This window comes from Lupinus angustifolius, chromosome LG16, assembly GCF_001865875.1.
Source record: "Lupinus angustifolius cultivar Tanjil chromosome LG16, LupAngTanjil_v1.0, whole genome shotgun sequence".
Classification (NCBI taxonomy): domain Eukaryota; kingdom Viridiplantae; phylum Streptophyta; class Magnoliopsida; order Fabales; family Fabaceae; genus Lupinus; species Lupinus angustifolius.
In genome coordinates, this window is record NC_032024.1 from 16,914,631 (window position 1) to 16,938,871 (window position 24,241).

At 31.3% G+C, this 24,241-nt stretch overlaps 3 protein-coding genes across 7 annotated transcripts; all 3 read right to left on the minus strand.

The window, feature by feature from the left end:
• LOC109329988 (putative pectinesterase/pectinesterase inhibitor 45) lies at nt 340-7,152 on the minus strand. Of its 4 annotated transcripts, none has more exons than XM_019563928.1 (3): nt 6,237-7,152; nt 1,397-1,667; nt 362-1,178 (listed from the first exon to the last, which is right to left on the minus strand). In XM_019563928.1, exons 1-3 carry the CDS (start codon nt 7,041-7,043, stop codon nt 487-489), a joined length of 1,770 nt encoding a protein of 589 aa, XP_019419473.1. In that variant the 5' UTR covers nt 7,044-7,152; the 3' UTR covers nt 362-486. The 4 variants fall into 4 exon arrangements, with proteins under 4 accessions (XP_019419470.1, XP_019419473.1, XP_019419472.1 ...); XM_019563926.1 differs by lacking the exons at nt 362-1,178; nt 1,397-1,667 and adding exons at nt 4,910-5,018; nt 5,128-5,851 and having other exon boundaries at nt 5,966-7,149; XM_019563925.1 differs by lacking the exon at nt 6,237-7,152 and having other exon boundaries at nt 340-1,178; nt 1,397-2,681.
• On the minus strand, nt 8,165-11,561 carry LOC109329989 (pectinesterase/pectinesterase inhibitor PPE8B-like). The gene is made up of 3 exons (XM_019563929.1): nt 11,090-11,561; nt 9,888-10,412; nt 8,165-9,011 (listed from the first exon to the last, which is right to left on the minus strand). The coding sequence occupies exons 1-3, from the start codon at nt 11,421-11,423 to the stop codon at nt 8,317-8,319; spliced, it is 1,554 nt and encodes a 517-aa protein (XP_019419474.1). The 5' UTR covers nt 11,424-11,561; the 3' UTR covers nt 8,165-8,316.
• Nucleotides 19,803-23,537, minus strand: LOC109330282. 2 transcript variants are annotated; one of them, XM_019564425.1, is made up of 7 exons: nt 22,386-23,537; nt 21,956-22,053; nt 21,543-21,567; nt 20,926-21,046; nt 20,701-20,835; nt 20,175-20,388; nt 19,803-20,055 (listed from the first exon to the last, which is right to left on the minus strand). In XM_019564425.1, exons 1-6 carry the CDS (start codon nt 22,897-22,899, stop codon nt 20,184-20,186), a joined length of 1,098 nt encoding a protein of 365 aa, XP_019419970.1. In that variant the 5' UTR covers nt 22,900-23,537; the 3' UTR covers nt 19,803-20,055; nt 20,175-20,183. The 2 variants fall into 2 exon arrangements, with proteins under 2 accessions (XP_019419970.1, XP_019419969.1); XM_019564424.1 differs by having other exon boundaries at nt 19,803-20,388; nt 22,386-23,536.

Genomic DNA, 24,241 nt, shown 5'->3' on the forward strand with positions numbered 1-24,241 from the left:
TTGCTTACAAAACTAGTAAAAATCTTCATTCACATGGCACCCATATTTTGAAATGGTTTCTATGTCAAATTTAATATTTTTTAAATACATTTGTCTATATATTTCTCAATTTTTATAATAACATTTTTCATATAATATCATATCTCTTATTGATATACTAACAATACGTTAGTCTAGTTGGCGTAAGGTTTCATTGAATCTCCAATATCAAAGATTTAATTCATATGAGCGACACTTGTTGAGAGGGGCCGTTAGAACCCAAATGCAATTAGTTCTTCTTAGTATCCATGCTTCCTAGGTCATGATAACTAAACTTCATCAACTAGAACAGATAATTGCTTGTATAATTCTATTTCACTAGTTTGTTGTAACAAAAAAATGTGATTAAAATGAATATAACATGAATTGCACCTAGGCCAAGGCCAAGCACATGTAGCATATGTGATTAGCTCAAGTGCTCAACCATAAAAATATTTATTAACTAATCTAAAAGTACATGCCCTGAATAGAAGGTACCCCTGTCCCATGAATCCAATCCCCTTTCAAGAATTCACCTACAGTGAACTTTTTAGCCTTATCCTTGTTAATAACCTTGTAACCAGGCCACTTGACCCTAGCATCTGTGCTAGCACCAGGTCCAGTGTTATTGAACTCAGCATAATACAATGTTTTTAGTGCAAAGTCACCAGCCCAAGGTGTCCACCCTTCAGGTTGAATGAAATCACCTATCTCAGATTCCATAACTATAGTCCTTGAGTATTCCTTCCAAGGCCTTCCAAGGTAGCTTCTTATTTGGTCCTTCACTGGAACCAATGTTTCATCCGCTTGGATCACACATTTTTGTAGAACAATGCCTGTGGTTTGTTGCTTGTCCATTCTTCCTTGTGCTGTCACCATGTTTTGTTGGTTGTCTAGTGGTTTTCTAACATTCATTATGCAATTCTGGAACACTACGGCCGCGTCGCCGAATATGAAATCAATGGTGCCTGAAATGACACAACTACGGTAGAATTGTCTGTGGGCTTGAGTGTATAGAGTGTCTTGGTAGCCCTCGAAGCGACAATTCGCGAATACTGCACGATCTGCTTGCACTCTAGCAGCCACTGCTTGATGCCCTTCTGGTCCAGCAGTGTTTCTGAATCCCATTGCTTTGCCTATGAATCCCTCTCCTAGTACCACTGCACCATGCATATATAGCAATAAGAGTTAAAATATATCAAACAACAGAACATAATCCATGTTTTCTGTTCTATCTTATGTCTATTTAATGCTACCTAAGCTTACCAAACATGATAGCCATGCTATAAGTATACACATATATATACATACACACACACATATATATATATATATATATATATATGTTAGTGATTTCAAAAGGGAGTTTTATACTTACCAAAAGTTGCAGTTTGGAAAGTCCTGACACCATCCCTGAAGTTTTTGCTACCAGTAATGATGCTCTTTTGTGATCCATCACCATAGAGGGTTAAATTTTGCATTTTCTTTGTTATTATCACAGTCTCATTATACACTCCTTCTTTAACAAAAACCACATAACGTCCTTCATACTTTTCAGGTATTTTTTCCAAAGCTTCAGAGATGGTTTTGAAGTCTCCACTGTCATCTTGTGCAACAGTGACATTAGGTGTAGGTTTATCATCAGCAGCCTTCAATATCCTTCTATCCTCATTGTGAAGCCATTTTGGAAACTTATCTTTGTCCAAAGGAGCAATAGGATCTTTGTCCAAATGACCAATAGGATCTTTGTCCAAAGGACCAAAAGGGGACTTAGGAATGTGTGGAAACAAACCGCCTTCAATACCAATAGTGTTAACTCTAGACACAATTGCAAGGGCATTGCTCACAAATTCTCTTGAATCCCTGAAGTGATTACTAAGAATTTTCTTCAATTTTGAGTTTTCAGGAAAACCATCAATGCATGTTTGTTGGAATGAGATAACAGCACTTAGCCAACTATTAAAATCAGGAGTCATTGTGGAAAATATATTGAAATCAATCTTTCCAATTTCATGCACAGAAGTATGCAAATCTTCCTTTGCATCATGAAGCAACTGCTTGCAATCTTCAAATGCTCCTTCCTCTTGTTCGGATTCAAGCTTCAAGTCGCGGCTCTTGTCTGAGGCCTTCGAAACAGCCTCAGCAGCAAATTTAAGATAGTTTTTGAGAATGTCTTTAGGGGTTGTGATTTTTGGTTCCTTTCCAATTAACTCACTTAGTGGCTCTTCACATTTATCCTTGTAAATTGCTGTGCTACATAGCAACTTTAGAACCCCATCAACTCCACATTTGACATCTAATGGGTTGCAACTAGGAACCAATGATGTTAAGGGAGGAACACATGTTTGAGAATGATGGGTTTGATCACATATTGGACCAACCGAATCATCTTCTCTTTCTACATTATGAGGTTCATGACATTGACCCAACAAAGCAAAACAACTCATTACTAACAATGATAGAAACATCATTTGATTAAAAGATTTTCCTCTTGATGCCATCTTTTGTTGCCTGAGATTGTTGTTATGTACAAAGCTAGAAACTTAACTAATAGATAGATATACAAATGTATGTATATAAAATCTTAAACAAATGTTTGCCTGCTATTGAGACATTTAACTAATGAACAATGTGGAAACTAAGTTTGGTTGCAAATAGAGTGAGACTTGTTTTTATTGTTATCATACCAATGAATTTAAAGGAGTGATGTTTCCATGGGAATGAAGGGTGCAGAAAATTAGTGGTTGAGAGTCATTCAAGCTTCATCAGTGCAAAAATAGAAGAAGGAAGTGTTGGTTGTGCTTTCATTATGCAGAATTTGTGGAATGAATAAGAGAGAGTAGAAACTGAAGATCACAAACTCCTTCCAATAAGGAAAATGTTTCTTTGATATTAACATAGGAACAATGGTCATATACTTATTTCTTCTTTAAATGGATATACATAAAAAGAAAAGGAATATAAAGCAGTTATAAATATTCAACACTATCTTTTGATTAAATGGTGTGACATAATATGAGTGTCATGAGTGTTTCTACTCTTCTATTTCTTTCTTGCATGTCCCCATTCTTATAAGATCTTTAGCATATTCTAAGACCAAAACTTTATGTTTGACTTATAATATGATATTTGTCATTACACTGCTGACTTTGCATATTGGCTCATTATAAATTTTGCTTGCACCAAATTGATTATGCAAAAGTAAGAATGAGTCAACATAATTTATGAAACACATATATATATATATATATATTAAAAATAACTAATTTAATTTATATTTAACATTTTTAAGACTATTTTAAAATTTTCAATTTTACGCACCAAATTGGTAGCTCTAATTTTTTTTAGTGGTAGCATTTTCATATAAATATCTCTCATAAAATCGACAGAGATGTCTTCCACTCTCATCTTCCCAAACTCATCATTATCAATGGGAGCAGTATTTAGTATTTACTACGGTTATCATGTCTGTGTGCATGGATTTGCATGAAGTCAAAACGATTCATAAAAATAGAACAAAAGTAATTAAAATTCAAAAGGAAATAAAATTACAAAAATGAAAAGTTTTAAATACAAAACGCTTAAGTCCTCTCCCACAAGCTCACATCAATTGTAACAATACTGGTCATTTAGCCTCTACAATGTGGACAAGGGTACTCTATCCTATAATTTTTTTGTCCTCATATCTCTAACAAATTAAACTTTATAAATAATAATAAAATATTTATTTCTGTTTTTTAATTTTTCTTTTTAATTGAATAAAACTTTTTAATTGGCTTGAGAGTTGAGACACAAATAAGAAATGTGATCCACATCCCTACCATGCAATACTTATGAGAGAGAATTTCCTTTCTTTTAATTTATTAAAAAAAATACATTTGAGTAAAAAACTGTTATTGCACCAATACCAATGATTAATAGGGGTTATAAATAAAAAATATATTATATATTTTGTATTAGAAATAACTAATTATTCATCTCTATTAGTAGGAAGATAGTTTTTTAAGTTAGTAACTAGTTAGTATAAATAGTAGGTTTACACGTGTATTGTTTTTACATTGAAGTAATAATATACATTCAATTCATTCCTTCTTCTTCTTTGGTGTGCTGTGTTACTTTCTTTTCTCCAACATTTTGGAGGTCGATTATTTTCCACATTTTCAAATATAATGGTCTAAGATATTTTTTTGCTTAATATAATAATATAGGATCTAAATCATTAAAAGAAATCTTAGAGTTATGACATGCCAGATTTTGTAATGTTTATTTGAAGATTCCGTAGTTTAATTAACAAAATTGATGTACAAAAGATATGATAGGAAAAAAACCTCTATGCACAAAGTATCAAATGAACGTGAATATCCTAAACTCGAATTCAAATTGTAATCCCTACTCAGTCAATATGTAATGATAATTTTAGTATAAAGATTATTTACCCTTTTTCCCATAAGATCATGAAGTGTTTCCATATCTAAAAATGTATTTCAGAAATTTTAATAGGCATATTAGCTTTGCTCACAAGGTAACTTTAAAGAATGGTATGGTTCCTAAAAATGTCTATAAATTTTATGTACATTATTACTAATTTTACCACCGTTATAAGAGTTAAAGTTTAAAAAATGTTTGCTCTCAAAAAAAAAGTCAGTAGCATTCAATTTTTATGTTCATAACTAACATAAGACCTAATAAGGTGGTTTGTGCTGAGATTTGAAGAAGCAAAAATTTGTATTGCTAAAATTTAAGAAATTGCATTAGAAAATTTTGGGCACAATATGTTGTTTTAAAAGATAAGATTTAGTTTCCTTGACATCAATTTGTACAGAGATACGATTTATCAGCTAGAACAAATATCTTTTTGTATAATTCTATGTAGTATGTACTTCAACATTTTGTGAAACATAGGTAGAATAAATTTTCATCAAAGTGATTAACACCAATTACAACAAGGCCAAGAACATGTAACATATGTTACTAGCGAACAAAGATCGGTTGTCCCAAATCTTATTACACATCAATGGCGATAAAACTAGAATAGAAAAAATAATAAAGGTTTAAAATTGTATGTTTTCATTGATGAGAGACAACCCATTTTTATTCTTTGTTAGCTACCATTCATCGAAAGCCAAGCCACGTGATATTAATTAATAGTACAAGCCTTGAATAGAAGGTACACCAGTGCCTTGGACCCAAGTACCTTTCAAGAATTGATCTACTGTGAACTTAGTAGCATCCTCCTTGTTAATAACCTTATAGCCAGGCCAATTGATCCTAGCTTTGGTGCTAGCACCAGGTCCAGTGTTATTGAACTCAGCATAATACAATGTTTCTAGTGCAAAGTCACCAGCCCAAGGTGTCCACCCATCAGGGTGAATGAAATCTTCTATCTCAGATTCCATAACAATGGTTCTTGAGAACTCTTTCCAAGGCCTTCCAAGGTAGCTTCTGATTTTATCCTTCACTGGAACCAACGTGTTATCAGCTTTGATAAGACATTTTTGAAGAACAGTGCCAGTGGTTTGTTGCTTGTCCATTCTTCCTTGAGCTGTGACCATGTTTTGTTGGTTGTCCATTGGTTTTCTAACATTCATGATGCAATTCTGGAACACAACGGCTGCATCGCCGAAGATGAAATCAATGGTGCCTGTGATGATGCAACTACGGTAGAATTGTCTGTGGGTTTGAGTATATAAAGTGTCTTGGTAGCCCTCGAATCGACAATTCGCGAAAACTGCGCGATCTGCTTGTACTCTAGCAGCCACTGCTTGATGGCCTTCTGGTCCAGCAGTGTTTCTGAATCCCATTGCTTTGCCTATAAATCCCTCTCCTAGTACCACTGCACCATACATGTATAGCAATTATAGTATAGAATATTAGTATCTATGTGCACCATGCATGTAATGTAAGTTTTTGTTGTGTGTGTGAATTATAAAGGGCATTCTATACTTACCAAAACTTGCAGTTAGGAAAGTACGGACACCATCCCTAAAGTTTTTGTTGCCAGTGATGATACTCTTTTGTGATCCTTCACCATAAAGGGTTATATTTTGCATTTTCTTTGTTATTGTCACAGTCTCATCATACACTCCTTCTTTAACAAAAACTACATAACGTCCCTTATATTTTTCAGGTATTTTTTCCAAAGCTTCAGAGATGGTTTTGAAATCTCCACTGCCATCTTTTGCAACAGTAACATTAGGTGTAGGTTTGTCATCAGCAGCCTTCAAAACCCTCCTATCCTCATGCTTAATCCATTCAGGGTAACCTTCTTTGTCCAAAGAAAAAACATGAGAATCATGATTCTCTGATAACAAACGACCACCAATTGATTGGAATGTAGAAAGTAATGATCCAACTTTTTTCACAATAGCAAGTGAGTTACTAATGAATTCCCTAGAATCTTGGAAGAGGGTATTAAGATCTTTCTTTAACTTTGAATTCTCAGGAAAACCATCAATACATGTTTGTTGATAAGAGATAACAGCACTTAGCCAGTTATTAAAATCAGGAGTTTTTGATGAAAATTTATTGAAATCAATCCTGCCAAGTTCTGATATAGAGGCTGCTAAATCTTCCTTAGCATCCTGAAACAATTGCTTACAATCTTCAAATGCACCTTTCTCTTCTTTAGACTCAAACTTCAATGTTTTGGTCTTGTTAAAAGCCTTACTAACCTCTTCATCAGCAAATTTAACATATAGTTTAAGAATATCCTTAGGGTGTGTGAGTTCAGGATCCTTCTTCACAGCCTCACTCAATGGCCCTTCACATTTTTGCTTATAATCTGCTGAACTACACACCATCTTCACAACCCTTTCAGAATGTGCAATATTGTTGTTGCTTTCAGGAGAAGGTTCATTTTGTTTCTGACCAAAACCATATTTTGTTGTAGCAACAAAGAATGCACAACCTATGAGACCAACAAGGAGAATGGCAGAAACAACACCAATGATGATTCTCTTCTTGGTCTTTTGTTTCTTCTCATTTTTACGCCTTTCAGTAATGAGTTCAAAATCCTGAAAGGCCATTTGTAAATTGTTCTAAGGCAGATATGAGAAACCTGCCTTAGTGTGCAAAGTTGAAAACAAGGCACGGAGAACAAAGAGATAGTTCCTCTTTCTCTCTTTTTTCTCTATGCATGGTTGCTTTCTTTTATTGTTTAGAACCTTTGCGGTTTGCATGGGGAAAAACAAGGAATAGTGGACATGCAACATTTTCGGTTTTTCTATTTTTAGAAAGTTTGTTTGTGAAGAATTCCAAATGAACATATTTTAGGTATTCATTTTCAACCTTATTTCATGTGAACTTATTATATCCTTTAACCAGCTTTTAATATCATTCTCTCATTTTTCTGAGGGTTTGACTTAGATTTCCCAAAAATAGAACATACTAGTAAATAAAACCAACCCATCATCTTATATGCAAGCCATGCTAAAATATTTAAAATTAGAACATTATTGTGCAAGAATATAACATTATTCTAAATAAAAAAATGGGTTTTCCTAATGCGTTTTTTATTGTCTTTAAGACTATTGGTTAAGAACAGCTAATATCTTTGAGAAAAATGTAGAAATAAATATATGAGAGGATATATAGATATAGAAAATGATTTGAATGTGAAGATACAAAGAAAATGGTTGAGTTTAATGAGGGATAGTAAAATCAGATACAGTCATACAGCATATTATATTGAAAGATGACAAAATGAATCAGAAAGAATAAAAGAAAGTAAAATACGTGAGTTGGTATGTCTTATATATTTTCCATTAACCTACTCATCAAAGAGGCTTTATTCCATAACAACAAAAAAAAGTGGCTTTATTCATGATTTGGTTTTGCTTTTCATTTTCCTCTTTCTTGGGGGTTGTTTATTCATCTTACTATTTTTATATCACCTTACATAATAAAAACTTGTTTCTCCTGATTCATAAGCATGTGTTCATGTGCAGGTACAATATAGAAAAACATTTAAAAATAAGTATTTCACTAACCACATTCATTTAAAAAAAAACTCTACAAACACAAGTTTCAATGTGAATTTGCACCTCTTTTGCACTGTGTCTAATTTCTCTTTTATCACTGAGATCCCTGATCTCTTTGGTAGTTGGTGTGAATCTATCAAGATGGTTTGGATTCAAGTGCTGCTACCATCCAAACAACCAAAAAATACTAATTCACTAGAGTGAAACATCATTACATCTTCACTTTTTATTTTTTTCTTCTTTTGATATAAAGAACAACTTCAATAATAGCTTTATATAAGTATAAAGAACCCATGATGAGAAAGTTCTATCTAACCACTCAACTCAATCCAGCAGTGAAGGTCACACCTGTGGAAGGTAACCATAGATTCCCTTCAATAAATTGTGCCACAGTGAAGTTACTAGCTAGACTAGAATCATTTAATATATGGTACCCTGTCCAATTCACTCTATTAAATAATCCAGCACTTGGTCCAAAATTCATGTACTCAGCATAGTACAATGTGTCCAAAAATAAATTACCATTCCATTCCAACCACCCTTCTGGTCTTATAACACTACTCAAATATGATTGCATGAAAATGGTACGTGAATATGTCTTCCATGGTCTACCTAGATAAGTTTGTGTAGTGTTAATAAATGGTACAAGGTCAGAATCTGCAGTTATGTTGCTGAATTGGATTGAGAAACCAGTTGGTTCATTAGGGTCTTTTCTACCTTGTGCTGTGATTGTGTTCTTTTGATTTGGCAACCCTTTTTTTGCTAGGATTTGACAGTTTTGAAACACTGCAGTTGCATCACCAAATATGAAATCAACAGTGCCACTTATTTTGCATTCTCTATAGAATTGGCGCATTGTGTGAGTATAGAGGCTATCTTGGTAACCAAAAATGCCACATTTGTAGAAAACTGAGAGGTCTGAGTCTGATCTTAGTGCTACTGCTTGATGCTTCTCTGGTCCTGCAGTGTTTTGGAAAGTGATGTCTCGTGCTATGAATCCTCTTCCACTGACAGCTTCACATGATTACATACATAAAGAAGGAAAAGAATGATGTTAACATGAGAAATTTTGTCAGATATGTCAGCTACTTAAGAAGACTTGAACTTGAAGCATTTTAAAGATTATAGTTGCGGCACATGCTCATTTAATTATCAGTTAGTTGCAGATTTGTGTTATGTTAGTTAATGCTAGGTACTAAGGCCCTACATAGTGTTGAAAGTAGAAGCTTTATTTAAGCATATTTTTAATACTCTGAAGTGATTCCTCATCAAAACAGATTTGGCCATTGCATTCATTTCATCATGCTTGTCCATTTAGAGTGAACAGTTATTGAAGACATGCACTATGTTGGTGATTAGTCCCTACCCACAGTTGAAATTAGACTTTTTTTTATTCTAGCAAGGGTATTTATTCTTTTACCCTTTTTTGGTAAGGGATTAATTCCTTTCGGGGTTCGTAGCTGCCCCTTCCAACAAATGTCGTTCCCAGGAATTGAACCATTGACCTTTTGATCATCATAAAGATCTAGCAGAGCCTTACACCACTGAACCAACATTTTTTTAGTTGAATACAGTAAAGTTAAAATAATGGTTGTTATCACTTCATATTTTTATGAGGTGTCCCAATCAGAATGTAAGTCTATAAAGTTTTTGTAATTTTGTCAACATATTACTAAAAGATAAAAATTGTATAAATATGTGATATTACACCACATCTCATCAAATAGAAGATTATAGTAACCACAACCAAAATTAATTAATTGTCACAATATATAATGATGTCATTCGATTTATCTACTCTCCACTTAGTAAGATTAAAAGTTAATTGTTGGATATGTTGAAGTGAAAATAAATAGATAGGTAAAAAGAGAAAGAGTAACATGCTCTTACCAAATGTAGCTGATCTAAAAGTGGTCCAACCATCAATAAAACTCCTATTACCAGAGATAACAGTTGCATCAGTACCATCTCCAATAATCATAATATTCCATTTCTTCTTCTTAATCTCAACATATTCATTATAAACACCCTTCTTAATATATATCACATATCTTTTCATACTATAATCAGGTGCTGCTAACACAGCATCCATCACATTAGTAAAATTTCCACTTCCATCTATAGCCACAACAGCATCAACAGCTACACCATTTGATTGGATCAGGTGTCTGTCACGTGGTTTTATCCAAGAAGGAAATTGGTCCTTGTTAAAGTGATGATCCTCTGTGGTTGGATGCACTTGTGCTAGGAGCTGCTTCACCAATGAGGTTACTTGGCCTAAACCAGCAGATACTAGACCTTTTACAATGCTGTTGGTTCCTTCAAATCCCTCCAAACATGTTTCTGGATTTGCAAGGACAGCACTTAACCATGTCCTTAAATCTGAACTAAGGTTTCCTGTACTGTTATGCTTCCCTACAACATTAGTAATATCAACTTCAGTACTCATATATGAATCAGGCTCATCTCCAATACTAAACCAAGATGATGGCACAAAATAATCAACCAATTTTGATTTTAACTTATTTTTTAATGAAATAAATTTAAAAATTAAGAAAATAATTTGCATTGTACTACTGGTCTCTTCCGTACTGGAGAGGAGGTTGACACCTGTTATATATATTACTTCTCTTCCTAACAAATAAAATTATTTTTATCTCCTATTTTTAAGTAAATGGAAATGTTTCCTGTACCCCATGCAGTAATATTTTTACTACACTTTTCAAGCTTATAGAATAGAGTACTTAATGTATGAATAAAAAATATACATTGTTTTTAAATGTGAGTGTAATAAAATAGCTCACAACAAAGTGAATTACCAATTATGGGGGAAGACCCAGTGTTTTCAATTTCCAAGAACAGAGGAAAAAACAGAGTAATAAAATATTGAAGGAACTCATAAATTAGATTAATGGGTACATAACATGATAGCAAAGATTCATAGTAGGATGCTTTTGCATAAGATTCATACATTTAACTGTTAAATGAATAATATAAAGTTTGTTAGAGAAAATTATAACAGAGAAAATTATTTGTGGTTGATTGGTTTCATAAGTGTTTGATAAGAAAGCAAATAGAATGGAGAATGGTACCTTTGGGATCTTGTGTAGCAGATTCAGACCAAGTGAGTTCATCAGATGACAAATCAAGCAAATCAAGGCAATCAGAAATAGCATGAGAAAGACGAAAATCTCCTAAGCCACTACTAAACTTGGACAAAATGGAAGAAACTTGTTTCAGAATATCAATAACTTCCCTCACTAACCCAACAAATTCAGAAGATGAAACTTTAAGACATGCTGATCCTGATAAATGAGTGGTTCCAATACTAGAACTCAATGGGGGGAAGAATCCAACAAAAAGCATAAGCATAAATATTAAGGTGATGAGAGGCATTTTGGAACAAGTGTAAGAGTGTGAAGCCATGACACAAACTACTATAGTATGGTGTTTGTTTGTCTAAGGAGAAGGGAAAGAAGATGAATATTTAAAGGGAAAAAAGAGAGAATAGAATGTGGAGTATTTGGTTTGTTAAGCAGGTGAGGGAATTTAAGAAGGTTGCTAAGTAAAATTTCTCACAGGGTCTGCATTGATTAATGGAAGAAAAATATACTTTACTTGGATACTAGTACTACTCTTATTATTTTAGCAAACATTTAATTAAAGTATAATTGCATTTTTGTGTAATTAGGATTTTCTTTATTACCGGAGAGAAAAATTCTTTTTCCTTTTGATTTTAAGTTGTATAAATATGTTTCATTATATATAAAAGGATGTAAATGTTACATCATGTTATTTTTTGCTGTTTTTTTTAGTATTTATATTTTATTACTCGAGATGATCTTATTCATTTTTGTCACTTATCTTTCTTTCATGTGACTTTAGTTTTTTCACTTTACTTTGATAATTTTAATCTCTAAATTTTCAGGTCTTATACTATATTTCAGGTCTACTACTACTCACCATAATATTTCAGGTTACAAACATACAATGCATATAGTAAGTTATTAAACTTTCCTTCCTTATTACAAAAACCAACCTTTAGTTGACAACTTATACAAAATGTTGCAACATAAAAAATTCATATCAATAATGTAAGATGACATTAGGTGAAAGATGACATTAGGTGGAAGATTCATCAACTTTTTTTGGAGTGGCATAACACACTCAAAATGTATAAAGATGTATTTATAAAACAGAAAAAGTTGTATACACTGATAGTGTAAGAGTTTTGTACATTATTATTGTATTATCTAACATTCATTTTCAATCATCATTAACTTTTCAGAAAAAATAATCCAAATAAATGGTAGATAATACACTAATTATATATATATCTTTGCACTGTCAGTGCATAAATTTAATCCTCTTATAAAAAGGAATGGGATGTGTCTAATATCCAGGTGTCTGTGGTAACTACGCATGTCACTCACTCTTACTATGTGTCTACCAAATCCAACGTGCAAATTCATGACCCATCTTTTCACCCACCAACACTCTTACATCTTCCAATAAAGTGGATTTGCTATCTGAATGTTGAATATCTATGTCTTCTCTATACTCAATTTATGAGGAATGTGTCTATATTGTTATCCCACTTAATTTATATGTTCAACTAAAAAATATCAATTATAAAAAAAATTATAAAAATATAAACTAATATTTATATATTATTTTATAAAGTTTAATCGATTAAGTATATAGAAATAGAATTCTTTTGTAACCAAGGATGTTTGTTCACTTATTTAAGATTAAAAGAGGTTAAATACATCTAAGTGTGTGACACGTGTTCTTTTTTATTTATAAAATTTATTAGAGTAATTACTTCTAACTCATAAATGCTACTACTTAAGCCTTATAATCATATTTCTACTTTGACATGTGAGAAAGGATTGATATCAGAAAATTGAGACTCAAAATACAACTGATAATTTAATAACTTATATTAGAGGGTCTATATAAGTGAAAATGGACGGCTCTATAAATTCTTTTATCTTCTGTCTTGTAATAAATAAATTTCCGATATATTTTATTATTTCACCATACAAGAAAAGAAAAGCTTGTTTTTTTATGCAAGCGACCATGCTTGTCATGTTCTTGGCAATTAGACAAAGGAATATGGCATAACATTAATATGTTGTTTTTCTTCTTATCCTTTTCCTAGTCCAATCCCTCTAGGCAGGCCAACATTTTGAATTTCATTACATGTTCCGGTATTCTGAGCAAATCAATTTCATTTAAATAATATAAAAATATTAATTTATGTTTTTATAATTTAATAACTTTTCTTTTTAATTCAATAATATATTTTCATTAAATTTGGACAAGAAAGTAAAACAGGAATTATGACAGTTAATTTTCATCCATTTTTTTAATAACTTTGGTGATCGATTCAGATTTTAAAGTTTGAAAATATAAAATTTAGACAAATTCTTCTCTCTCACATATCTCATGATATCCACCTACCCTATTTTGGTGTCTAAAGTGATATTATTAATTTTGTTTATACGTATCAAAATATATGCAAGTATCTTTCAATATTTTAAATTGTTTTATAGAGAATATCTAAAAGATATTTGGATATCGAAAGAATGTCATTACTATAAATGTTAATGTTATGTTTTAATTTTTTTTTTTTTTTGCATAAAACAAAAACACAATTTCATTACATGATCATTTATACTACTTATCAATATAATTTACTATTTTGATTATCTTTTTTCATTTCATACATCAATCGTATATTTAATTTTGACAATACACATTAAATTAATCCTTAAATATGATAGCTGCATTTTTTAAATATAAGAATTTGAGAGGAAATGTAAATTATAGGGACTGGATTGGATTTTTCTTATATTTAAATTTATCTATAGATAACCCCTTTTTGTTATCAAATGATTTGCTGTGGGGTGCTAACAAAATAATATTTGCTTTCGAAGTTATATTTCAATCCAAAATCTTAAGATAGCAAGTCCATATATATTTTCACTTCTATACTAATAGTGTTGTTCACTTAACTCAGGCTTCAAACAATCATATCAATGATCAGTACTATAACAATTAAATTTGTAAACTTAGCACAAGTTTATTTTTTTTTAAAACTGCATGACTACAAATCTTGCATTACTAAAATAAACTTATAAGATGTCATAGTTTTGGTAAATTAAAAGCCTGCCGTCCGAAGAAATAAATAAAGAGAACATGACAAATATATTGAGTCCTATTTTTTTATTCAGTTTTAACTGTCAAAATTTAATCCCTGCTGGTTTATATTTTCTAATTAGTCACATAGATGGAATTCATGTTCTTATGATATATTCTACATGTTTCTAACTATCCTCTATTATTTGGGACGACCATCTTAAACATAAGCTAATAAACATAGTGAATATAAATGTTAATCTATATATGTTAAGTTTTTTATATATAGAGTGTAATATCTACTCACACATGTTCTTTATTCATGTTTTTATGATATACTACATGTTTCTAACTCTCCTACACTCACACATGTTTATGTGATTTAGACGTTTTGCACTTGAATCAATATGGGTTGATAAATCAACTAAACTTTAATAGCAGTGTATTATTAACTTACGATATAAGATTATATGAAAGATATGGTATCTCAATCAATTTGCTATATTCCAGAAACATCAACGTCTGAATACTTTTGATTCTGAGGGAATTAAAGCACATCCTCATCCCAACGAAGAACAAACCTAAAGGGAAAAGGTCTCAACCAGAACATTTATGTTTGGGATGAGGATCTATAAAACACGCTTTGAAATTGTGTCGGTGTCTAATATGCTTTCATATTAGACATTTCATACACACTATTAGATGTTTTAAATTATATTTTAAAATTTCTGTTATTTTTAGTTACTTAATTTCGGTAATGGGATAATCAAATAAATGTTAACATTTTATTATACTCTATGATTTTATGCAAATTTTTAGAATATGTTTTTTCGTTTTTTATATAGAAAACGTTTTTTTGACAAAGTAGGGAGGAAAAATTGTGTAGGTATCTCCATTTTAACTCAAAATACTCACACTTTATGTTTATAACTCTTCCGACTAAGTTGACTTTTGAGATTTATTCAATTTTGAATTTGTGTTTATGTAATCTTATATTGATTTTATATCTTATAATTGTGTGTATATTATAGTTTTAAAAAAATTATTGCACCTGTGTCATATTATATCCAGATCATATATATCAATTTGGATTCACTGAAAATGCTGATAAAAGACTTTCGATAAAATCCCAAATATTGTTGGCCAATTTTGGACCTAATCAATTGTCATTAACCTTGCGAATATTTGACCAATATAAAATAAGTTACAAAATCACTAAATTGGAATTGAATGAATGTTATAATTGATCAATTATATTTAATATTTTTTTCCAAAATCACGGAAATCACTTATCATTAAAGGCAATCAATTCAATTCTTATATATGCTTCCTACATGTAGATGGTAGAGAAAGATTTGTTCATATCTATCCGTATCTTTAAAACTAAGACAATATTGATAATTAATTTTACAATTTTATCCTTATTTAATTAGTAAGAGAGATAATGAGTGAAAAAAATAACTATAATTATCACATAGAGGTGAAGGACAAATTAAACAAATGATACATAATTTAAAACAAATATAGACACCTTAGTTATATTTCTTAAGGGAAATGTTAATAAATGTCATAAACATTATTTAAGCAAGGGAAAATGAATTCTTACCTTGAAAAAAATGATGTTTTCACACTTCCAAACATGCTGGACTTAGTTTTTCAATATTAGTCTTCTTTTACATTTCTTAAATAAGATTATTAGGACATTTGTTAAAACAATCCATTTCTTAATATTTGCACTATAACCTTATTAAAAGAAGTGGAGGTGGTGTGTATTTTTATTATCCTTATTTTGTGCATATAATCAAAGTTATTAAGCAATTTTCAATCTTTTTTGCATATGCCTGCTTATGGTCCCAAATGCATCTTTGACAAAAGCAATAAAGACTAAAGCAAGTTCCTTTTCAGAAGTGCTAATGCTACAAATCCAAAACGCGTTTACAGCTTGCTTAAATGCCATTTTTTGCTTTAGGATCTCTAGATATATATTAATTATATACACTATTATATATGCTAAAGGAAAAAAGAAGAAAAAAAATACCAACTTTATAAAGAAGATAAAAACGCGGAATATAAGAAGATGGATGGGTGATGTGTCAGGCAAAATTCATTTCAAATTTTAATATTTATGTATTGACAATATAATAATCTTATATATATTATTTCATTGTTTATCACTCATGTCTTGATTATTATTAACTTTTAAATAAAAATAATACACATGAATAATACATGATGTATTTATTGTATAAAATTTGCAAATATTAAATTCTTAGTTTTATAAGGCAAGAATCTCTTGGAATCAAAATCAATGGGTGGCCATATATTGGTTTTGGACTGTGAAGAAGTTGGGCATTTTCAAAGGAAGAAACTTATTTGGGAGGTTAATTGGCCTTTCATGCGCATTTATGACAATCTTAATCAAGTTGGGCACGTATTCTATCTTCAAGAATGCTACACCTGACTTTCACAATAGTAAACGACAGTGCAAATTCTCCTTAACCAAGGTTTTGGGTTTGTGAATAAAGAAAATGTCTGTTAAGAGAGTTAGCCCACGTACCTGTGAATGTTTCTGACTCAGATAGGATTGCCTCCAGTGCGAGGATACCTGTAGGAAATAGAAAAACGATACTACAAATTATAATACTTTCATATAAAATTATGCTGCAAATTCTCGTCACCATGTATAAGACTCAATTAACTTCTTGGTAGAAATTGATCAGGAGTTGCAAATAATTTTATAATTAGTACTTTCATAGAGAAATATAAGCATTCATTTAAATAATTTATAATTAGATTAGGGTTGATAACACAAATAGACTATAGGTAGTTGGGTCGAAAGAGTTAAATTGGCGCTCCCATCTAGAACATAATTGTCACATATGAAGAAAATAGTTGTAAACAAATAAAATAAAATATTAATATCAGAAGGTTAGTTGGAATGTAAAACTTGTGAGACATTAAATCAGAAGATGTCTCATATTATGTTTAATTTGTTTAAACAGTTAAACGATCCGGTCAGACGAGTAATTTCATATAGAAATTTATAAATATATAGTTATGTATAAATGCGAAATTTTACATAACTAATAATTATATTAAAGTAACATTTCTATATCTTTTTTACAAAGTAAAACAAAACACTATACTAATGTTTCATTTTTAAAAGTGAACTATTTCGTTCAATTATTGGGTTATTCCGATTTAACTAAATTTAATAAGGTTAGATTATAATTTCTCCAGTTCAAAGTGTTCTAACCCCTCATTTGATTATGACTATAAATTAAAGTTGATTTTAAGTCTAGTCAGTGATCAACCTGTCCAGTTCAGTCCAGATCTCCCGATAGTAATATGAGTAGTTGAATTATTTTTTATATTTAAAAATAATTTTCCTAAGCAACATCTATCACAAAGATACAAACAACAAATATATAAAAGTATTTTTAGTATGGAGGTACATTTAATAATTATATCTAAGAACTTGTATTGTACTATGGTGGATTAAAATGAAATTAATTTATAAACATGACCATCTAAAACCGCGTGTTTAAATATTGCAGTCTATCTAATTTCCTATTTTTTTTGGTAATAGGTGATTGATCAGGACGGAATAAACATCATATTAATGAAGGTGCATCATCCATGTGCTTTTGTTTGCTTGCTTTATCACTGAAGTTTGGCTTGAACCACTAACACTAATGTCAACATTAATTGGGTTTACTCAGCTAAAAATAAACACATTGATTATGTGCAACTTTCTGTTCGTTAAATCGCAGTCCTAATATCCTACGGTATAGGAGTATTAATAATATAGAAATGAAAAATTAAAGTGCTAATACTATATATAGGGGTATTAGTATTACTAATAATCTAATGGGTTATGGTATCCATCACTCTTTAAGCATTCTAAAGAAGAAAACTCAATATTCAAAATATAGAATTATTATCTCATCATATATATTTGATTAAATATATTACAACACTTTTCAATATATAATTTATGGAGTTGAAAGTCTCGTGGAATTGAAAACCCTTTTGTATTATCGAGTTGATTAAATATTATCTCAGGACGAAGGTTTACAAACCTATATTAATATATAGAATAAGTTTCTTTTGTGACCTATAGAACTAATTTTAGATCAAAGTACAAATAAAAATCATTATATTTTCTATTTTTCGTTAATATCATTTATCCGAGACACGTTTTAGGACATCATTTGAGAGAGCAAATCGTTGTCTACTTCTATGGACATTTTTCTAGATTGTTTTATAATCTTTTTCAATCAGAGTCTCAACAGTGTTGAAGATTACTTACGGGACATGCATCTGTTGCATGATTTTCACAACACAACAAGGAAATGTCACCAAATAACATTTGTCATATTACAACCTTCTTAGTTAGCTTGCAACCGACCCTTGTTATGATAAAGAATTTCAAGTTACTTAATGAAGTGTGATTGTAAGAAGAGCCCCTACGTTTTTATTGGGTGGTGTGTTGGTAACTTAGTTTTTCTGTTTGTATCTGATAATTGTTGGGTTCTATAAAATAATGACACTGCTAATTATCTAAGAGAGACACTTCACCTTGAGGTCCACTTCACCTATCACCTACTTTTCTTTTTAATCAAAATCATATTTTCGAGTTATTTTTGGACCCAAATTTAAATTTTGGACCCCAAATTTTATCATACTTCCAATAATACATTTTTCTCCATTTGGGCTATTCCTCTAATCATACCCCTTTTCATCATCACTATAGTCTTCTCATATGAAAATTTATATGGCACTACACATCTTCACCAAGACCATACTCATTCTTGCTACAATTGAACAAAGTATTCTTAGAATTGAAACTTAACATTCCTATTTGAGACTATGGTAAATTGAAAATATAACATTCAGACATGTACTAGTCTAAATGTAAAAAATACATTTCGATAAGTACAGGCAAAATGTGTAATTTAATGTAAAAAGAGGAATGAGGGAATAAGTTTGTGGTAAATTAAATCAATGGTATTATGACACTATAAAAAACAAGGGGGACAAATTTACATTTTTGGGATCCAGAAAAATAATTCTATTTTCGAAAAAAGCTATTTACTTCATCAAGGTGCTTTCTTCCAAAGTCTAATTTCTTTAATAGTTCATTTGCCTATATCGTGTGAATGGATTAAGTTGGGCCTTTGGCATCATTTCATTAGACTCCCCAATGATAATACCTTTCTCGGCCTTTTGACTGAGATCTAGCTGTCTATTTATTTACACCAAATTTTTAATGAGAAAAAGATACATACAAATAATGTAAAAATTATTTATATTGTCATTATATTATTCATCATTTATATTTAATTATTATTGATAGACAATATATACGTATACATTGATGTTGCATATATATTACACTCGTTCTCAATACACACCAAATGTTTATGTAAAGGTGAAATATTTTCTCATAAATATTTAAAAATAATTAAAAACACATTTTAAATTGTACACATTATGAGAGGTCATACAATTTGGATTGAACATCTTCTATCTCAGAATCTATATCACTTCATGTACCACTGTTTGTGATTAGTCAGAAAAATACTTAATTATTAAATTTTTAACTTAAATACAATTTTTTTAACCAATCATAAAAGTGGCACATGGACTGACATACTCCATACAATTTGAGTGTCAAGATTGAACCATAACATTGTACAACCCTATGATTCAGATTTCATATATAGTTATGTACATTCTTGGAGGGTGTAAACAAATCTCTGCCTACTTATTTAGATAGTAAAATAACAGGATTTTACCATAATGAACAACTTGACTATTCCAATGTTTTAATTAATGTTACTCAAAATAGGGAGAAAAAAAATAATCATTTAGTTATATTTCATCAACCTTGAAGCCTACCCTATACTTTATAGTCCTCTAAGTGATATCCTTGAAGATGCTTCAAATGATTTCTCACTTCTTCAAAAATATATTTAGATATATTGCAGACATCATCACTCCAGCACTTCATATATAACTTGCTGTGAGATTTAGAGACTATGAAACTATCAATAACATTAGTTGTTGTTCCACCTCTTCCCAGTTCTTAACTTTGGTCACCAGAGGGTGCTTATCAACAGACTCATCTTTGCTCCATGGATACGAGTCTTCGTAATCGAAAAGTAGGACTCTAATTCCAGATTCAGCACACTCCATGGCATATCGTGGGTTATCATCAATAAGAACCTTAGCATTTAAAGACCTGTCAATAGTAGTGCATCAGGAATCTATCAAGAATAAAATATTGTAATCGCCAAGTTTGCAGCTCTAAATAGGAAAAAGAGATTTAGAAACTTATCCACTTCTGCAGTTTGTGAACCAGCTACAAAGAATGATAAAGACACAAAGATAGGAAAGAGAAGGGACCCGAATCCGAAAAAAAGAACACTGGGAAGCACAGTTTGGACAATTGAGCATCATCACAGTGCCCATTAAGAGTCCAAGATATTGAACATGGGCATTACGGTTTTAGGACAATCATAGAAATGCAGGTGAATGGGATTAAGGGGCATACCTACAAATCTCTGACTTTGGTCTTGATACCCCATCAAGAGCGAAGTGATTACCAAAGTGAATCTCATTGAACAGTCCTGGATAATTCTTCTCTATCCATTCAATTGTGTGATCTTTAATTACATTCTGCCGGGATCTGATCATTAGCATACAATAATAGCACCAGTTAGTCAATGCTGACAAGATTCCTTTACAGATTGAAGAAAGTTCAATATCAAATGCATACGTTACAACGGATAGGTTACAGTATCTTGATAACTTCTGAAGAGCCAACTGAGCACCTGGGAGAGGGTGAATCCCAGACTTAAAATACGGTGTCTTAAAGAACTCATGAACACGAACATCAGCTGCAGAACAAGATATTGACCTTCAATCAGTCCATTAGCCGTCATGAAGCATAAAATAATTTGTTAGGCATAAAACTTTTTTCTTATTAAAAACATTTGACCATCCCAACACACATTAGAAATCATTTTTTCCTTTTTATTTATTTACAATGAATGCTCCTAGTTGGCAATGTATTTTCTGGAAATACACAGCAAAAAATGAAGAAGTAATTTGAATTGAATAGTTCAAGGAATATGCATGTTACTTACTGATAGAACATGCCTTACCATAATATGCCAGCCATGAAAAGCAAATCTATTACAATTTATAGCAAATCTGATCTCAAGAAAGGTCACCCGTATTTCAAAACAAGAGACACTTCAATAAATTAGCATGATGAATATCAAACGAGAAGGAAATAACTTCTCTTCCGACAAACTTTCATAAAAAATGGAGCAACATTTTTTCTTCACAAAATGGAATACGAGTGAAACAGTCTGACAGATATGCAATTACCTTCATCACGCGAACAATTCCATATCTGTAACAGAAATGAAGGATGCATCAGATACCACATAAGTAGACGCACAAATACACAGCAATATGGTGGACTAAAGGGGTTGTAACAGAAAAAAAAGATGATCCTTTTATCATTGCCTTTTTAAATATAATAACACCAGTGCACAAGCCAGTTACAACAGATGCAAACAATCAACTAGTTGCAGCTCAAGGCAAAACAATTACAGAAGAATGATTCCGTAAAGTCTTTTTGATCAATCATTTCTAATTCTACATAAGTAAATAGATAGGCACAAATGAGCCTCTGGAAGAGCATGCAAGTTGCCATCATAGACAATATTTAATATTAAGAAGAAAAACAAATTTCACTTATCATGAAACTACAGAATTACCAAACCAACAAGTTATACCTTGAAGAACTCGTACACGTGATACTCAGAAACAGAATGCTCTGATGAATATCGATCTGCAATGAACTTGTTGATAGCCGATACAAAATTTCCTAATACTGCTCGTAAAGCAGTAGATGAAAAAACAGACATCAGAAACAAAGTGAACAATGGTAGAATTCAACTAAATACTAGCCAGTCTACGGTGAATTGGAAAGTCAAGAAAGAAATACAACTAATCTAATGTGGTAATCCACTACATGATATTGGCATCTATGAGATGTAGTGGACTATAATTTATATGCACCAGGAGTTGACGATCACATCAAAATAAACATGTGTTCATTCAAGCTAATAAGAATAACAACAAGGTTAATCTACTCAATAAAACAATGCAAGTAAAAATTCTTAGCATGCGCTTAGCCAAAAACTTAAGCATGTGCATACATACCCTCATCAACATCAACAGCAACAGCAAGTTTATGCGACAAACAATGATCACGAAAACAAAGAGATTGAGCAGGACTCCCATTCAGCAATCCATTTTCACCATTAACTGGAGCAGCATCACGGCCATCACCCCTAACAGATTTCTCCTGCTCTAAATCCATTAACATCGGGTGTCTAGGACGAGATGCAAAGCCACGAGGCCTAGCCTTTGCATTAACCATGATCCTATTAGTACCATTACTAATACTACCACTTGTATCAAAGCTACAACCTTTGATACTGAAATCAATGCTTCTGCTAGCACCAAAAACATTAGCAACAACCACATTATGAAGATATGGTAAAGATAGGTAGCTTCTACCACGACTATACGAAGAAAGAGGGTGCTGTGAAAAGGACTTGCTCAATTGAGTACAAGGATCATAGCCTATCAAATATGCCATGAGAGGATTATTGTAGCAATGATGCTGAAACAAGAAGCGTATAGGGTCTTCACTTCTCTTCAATCTAAACATAATAACACCAGAATCTTACTATTATATTCTAGCATCACTATTCACAAAAAATTGATGAAACAGATAAAATTGACAGCAAAAAAAGGCAAAATTCTTTTTTCAAAAAAGAATAAATCCCAAAACTAATTGGATGAAACACTGCAATCAATCATCAATAACCATCTCATTCGGAGACAAAAGGGTATCCTCCAATAACAACCGACATTAACCCTAGACATAAAGATAGTGAAATTCTACCCAATCTAGTTCTCGGGAAAGTGGGTCCAATGATTCAAATCTTGGTTCGCATTAGATCCAGTAAAAAATTGAACTTTGAAGGGGAAACGACGGAAAAGCTGAGAAAATTTCGCTGGGGTTACGAAGAATCTGAAGAAGATGCCAGAACCTTAAAATCAAATATGCATAAAATGAAAAAAATTAAGATCTTTGGATTATGGTTTTCCTTATATAGAATCATAGTAAGATATTTTCATGTATTTAGTATAATAAATGTAGACTTGGATTGAAACTCCTCTGACAGATTAGAATTTATATATTGTTCTTTAGAGAAAATTTAGAAAAGCAAAGTAATTGGTGGTTGAAGCGGAAATTAGGGCACCAATTTCGATTATCCTTCTCTCAACAACAAAAATGTATGGGTGAGGCATTTAGGATTTTAACACTTAAAATTATGGATGAACAAAGTCCGGTCCGACTCATAGACCTGTCTTAATCCGATGATTTAAGAATAAATTTGATATGTCCAAATAAATAAAAAATGACAAATCCGATTAAAATGGACAGACTCGTTACAAAAAAATACGAGTTCGGGTTTATGTCTGTGTCACCCGATCCGTCCCTTGTATATCAAGAATAGTTGAATAAATAATTATCAATATGTTCAGCTCACATAACTCAAATACCTATAAACTTACACAACATATCAACACAACTTATCATAACATCTTTAGTCTTTACTATGAACATCCATTTTGTCCCTAAAAAAAAATGTTCTTCAAAATTATTCAAAAAAAATGAATAAGTTAAATATATGCTTTTATTAAGGTTTGATTATCATTTACAATAAAGATTTGAGAGTATGTAATTTGAATCAAATCATATCAATTTGATTAAGCTGTACCTTGATAAGAAATAAATCTTTATTAGGGATTCAAAAAATAATAGATCAGAGATTGCATTAGGGAAAACAAATCATATCAAATTGATTGTATTGCAATATGAGTAATGTGAAGATTACAATTGTATTAAAAAAATAAGATTGTGATAGTTTTTAGTTTGAATAATACAATTTACGGTTTGTAGTTTATATACTGATGTATGAGAGATGTAGGTTTTAGTCGAG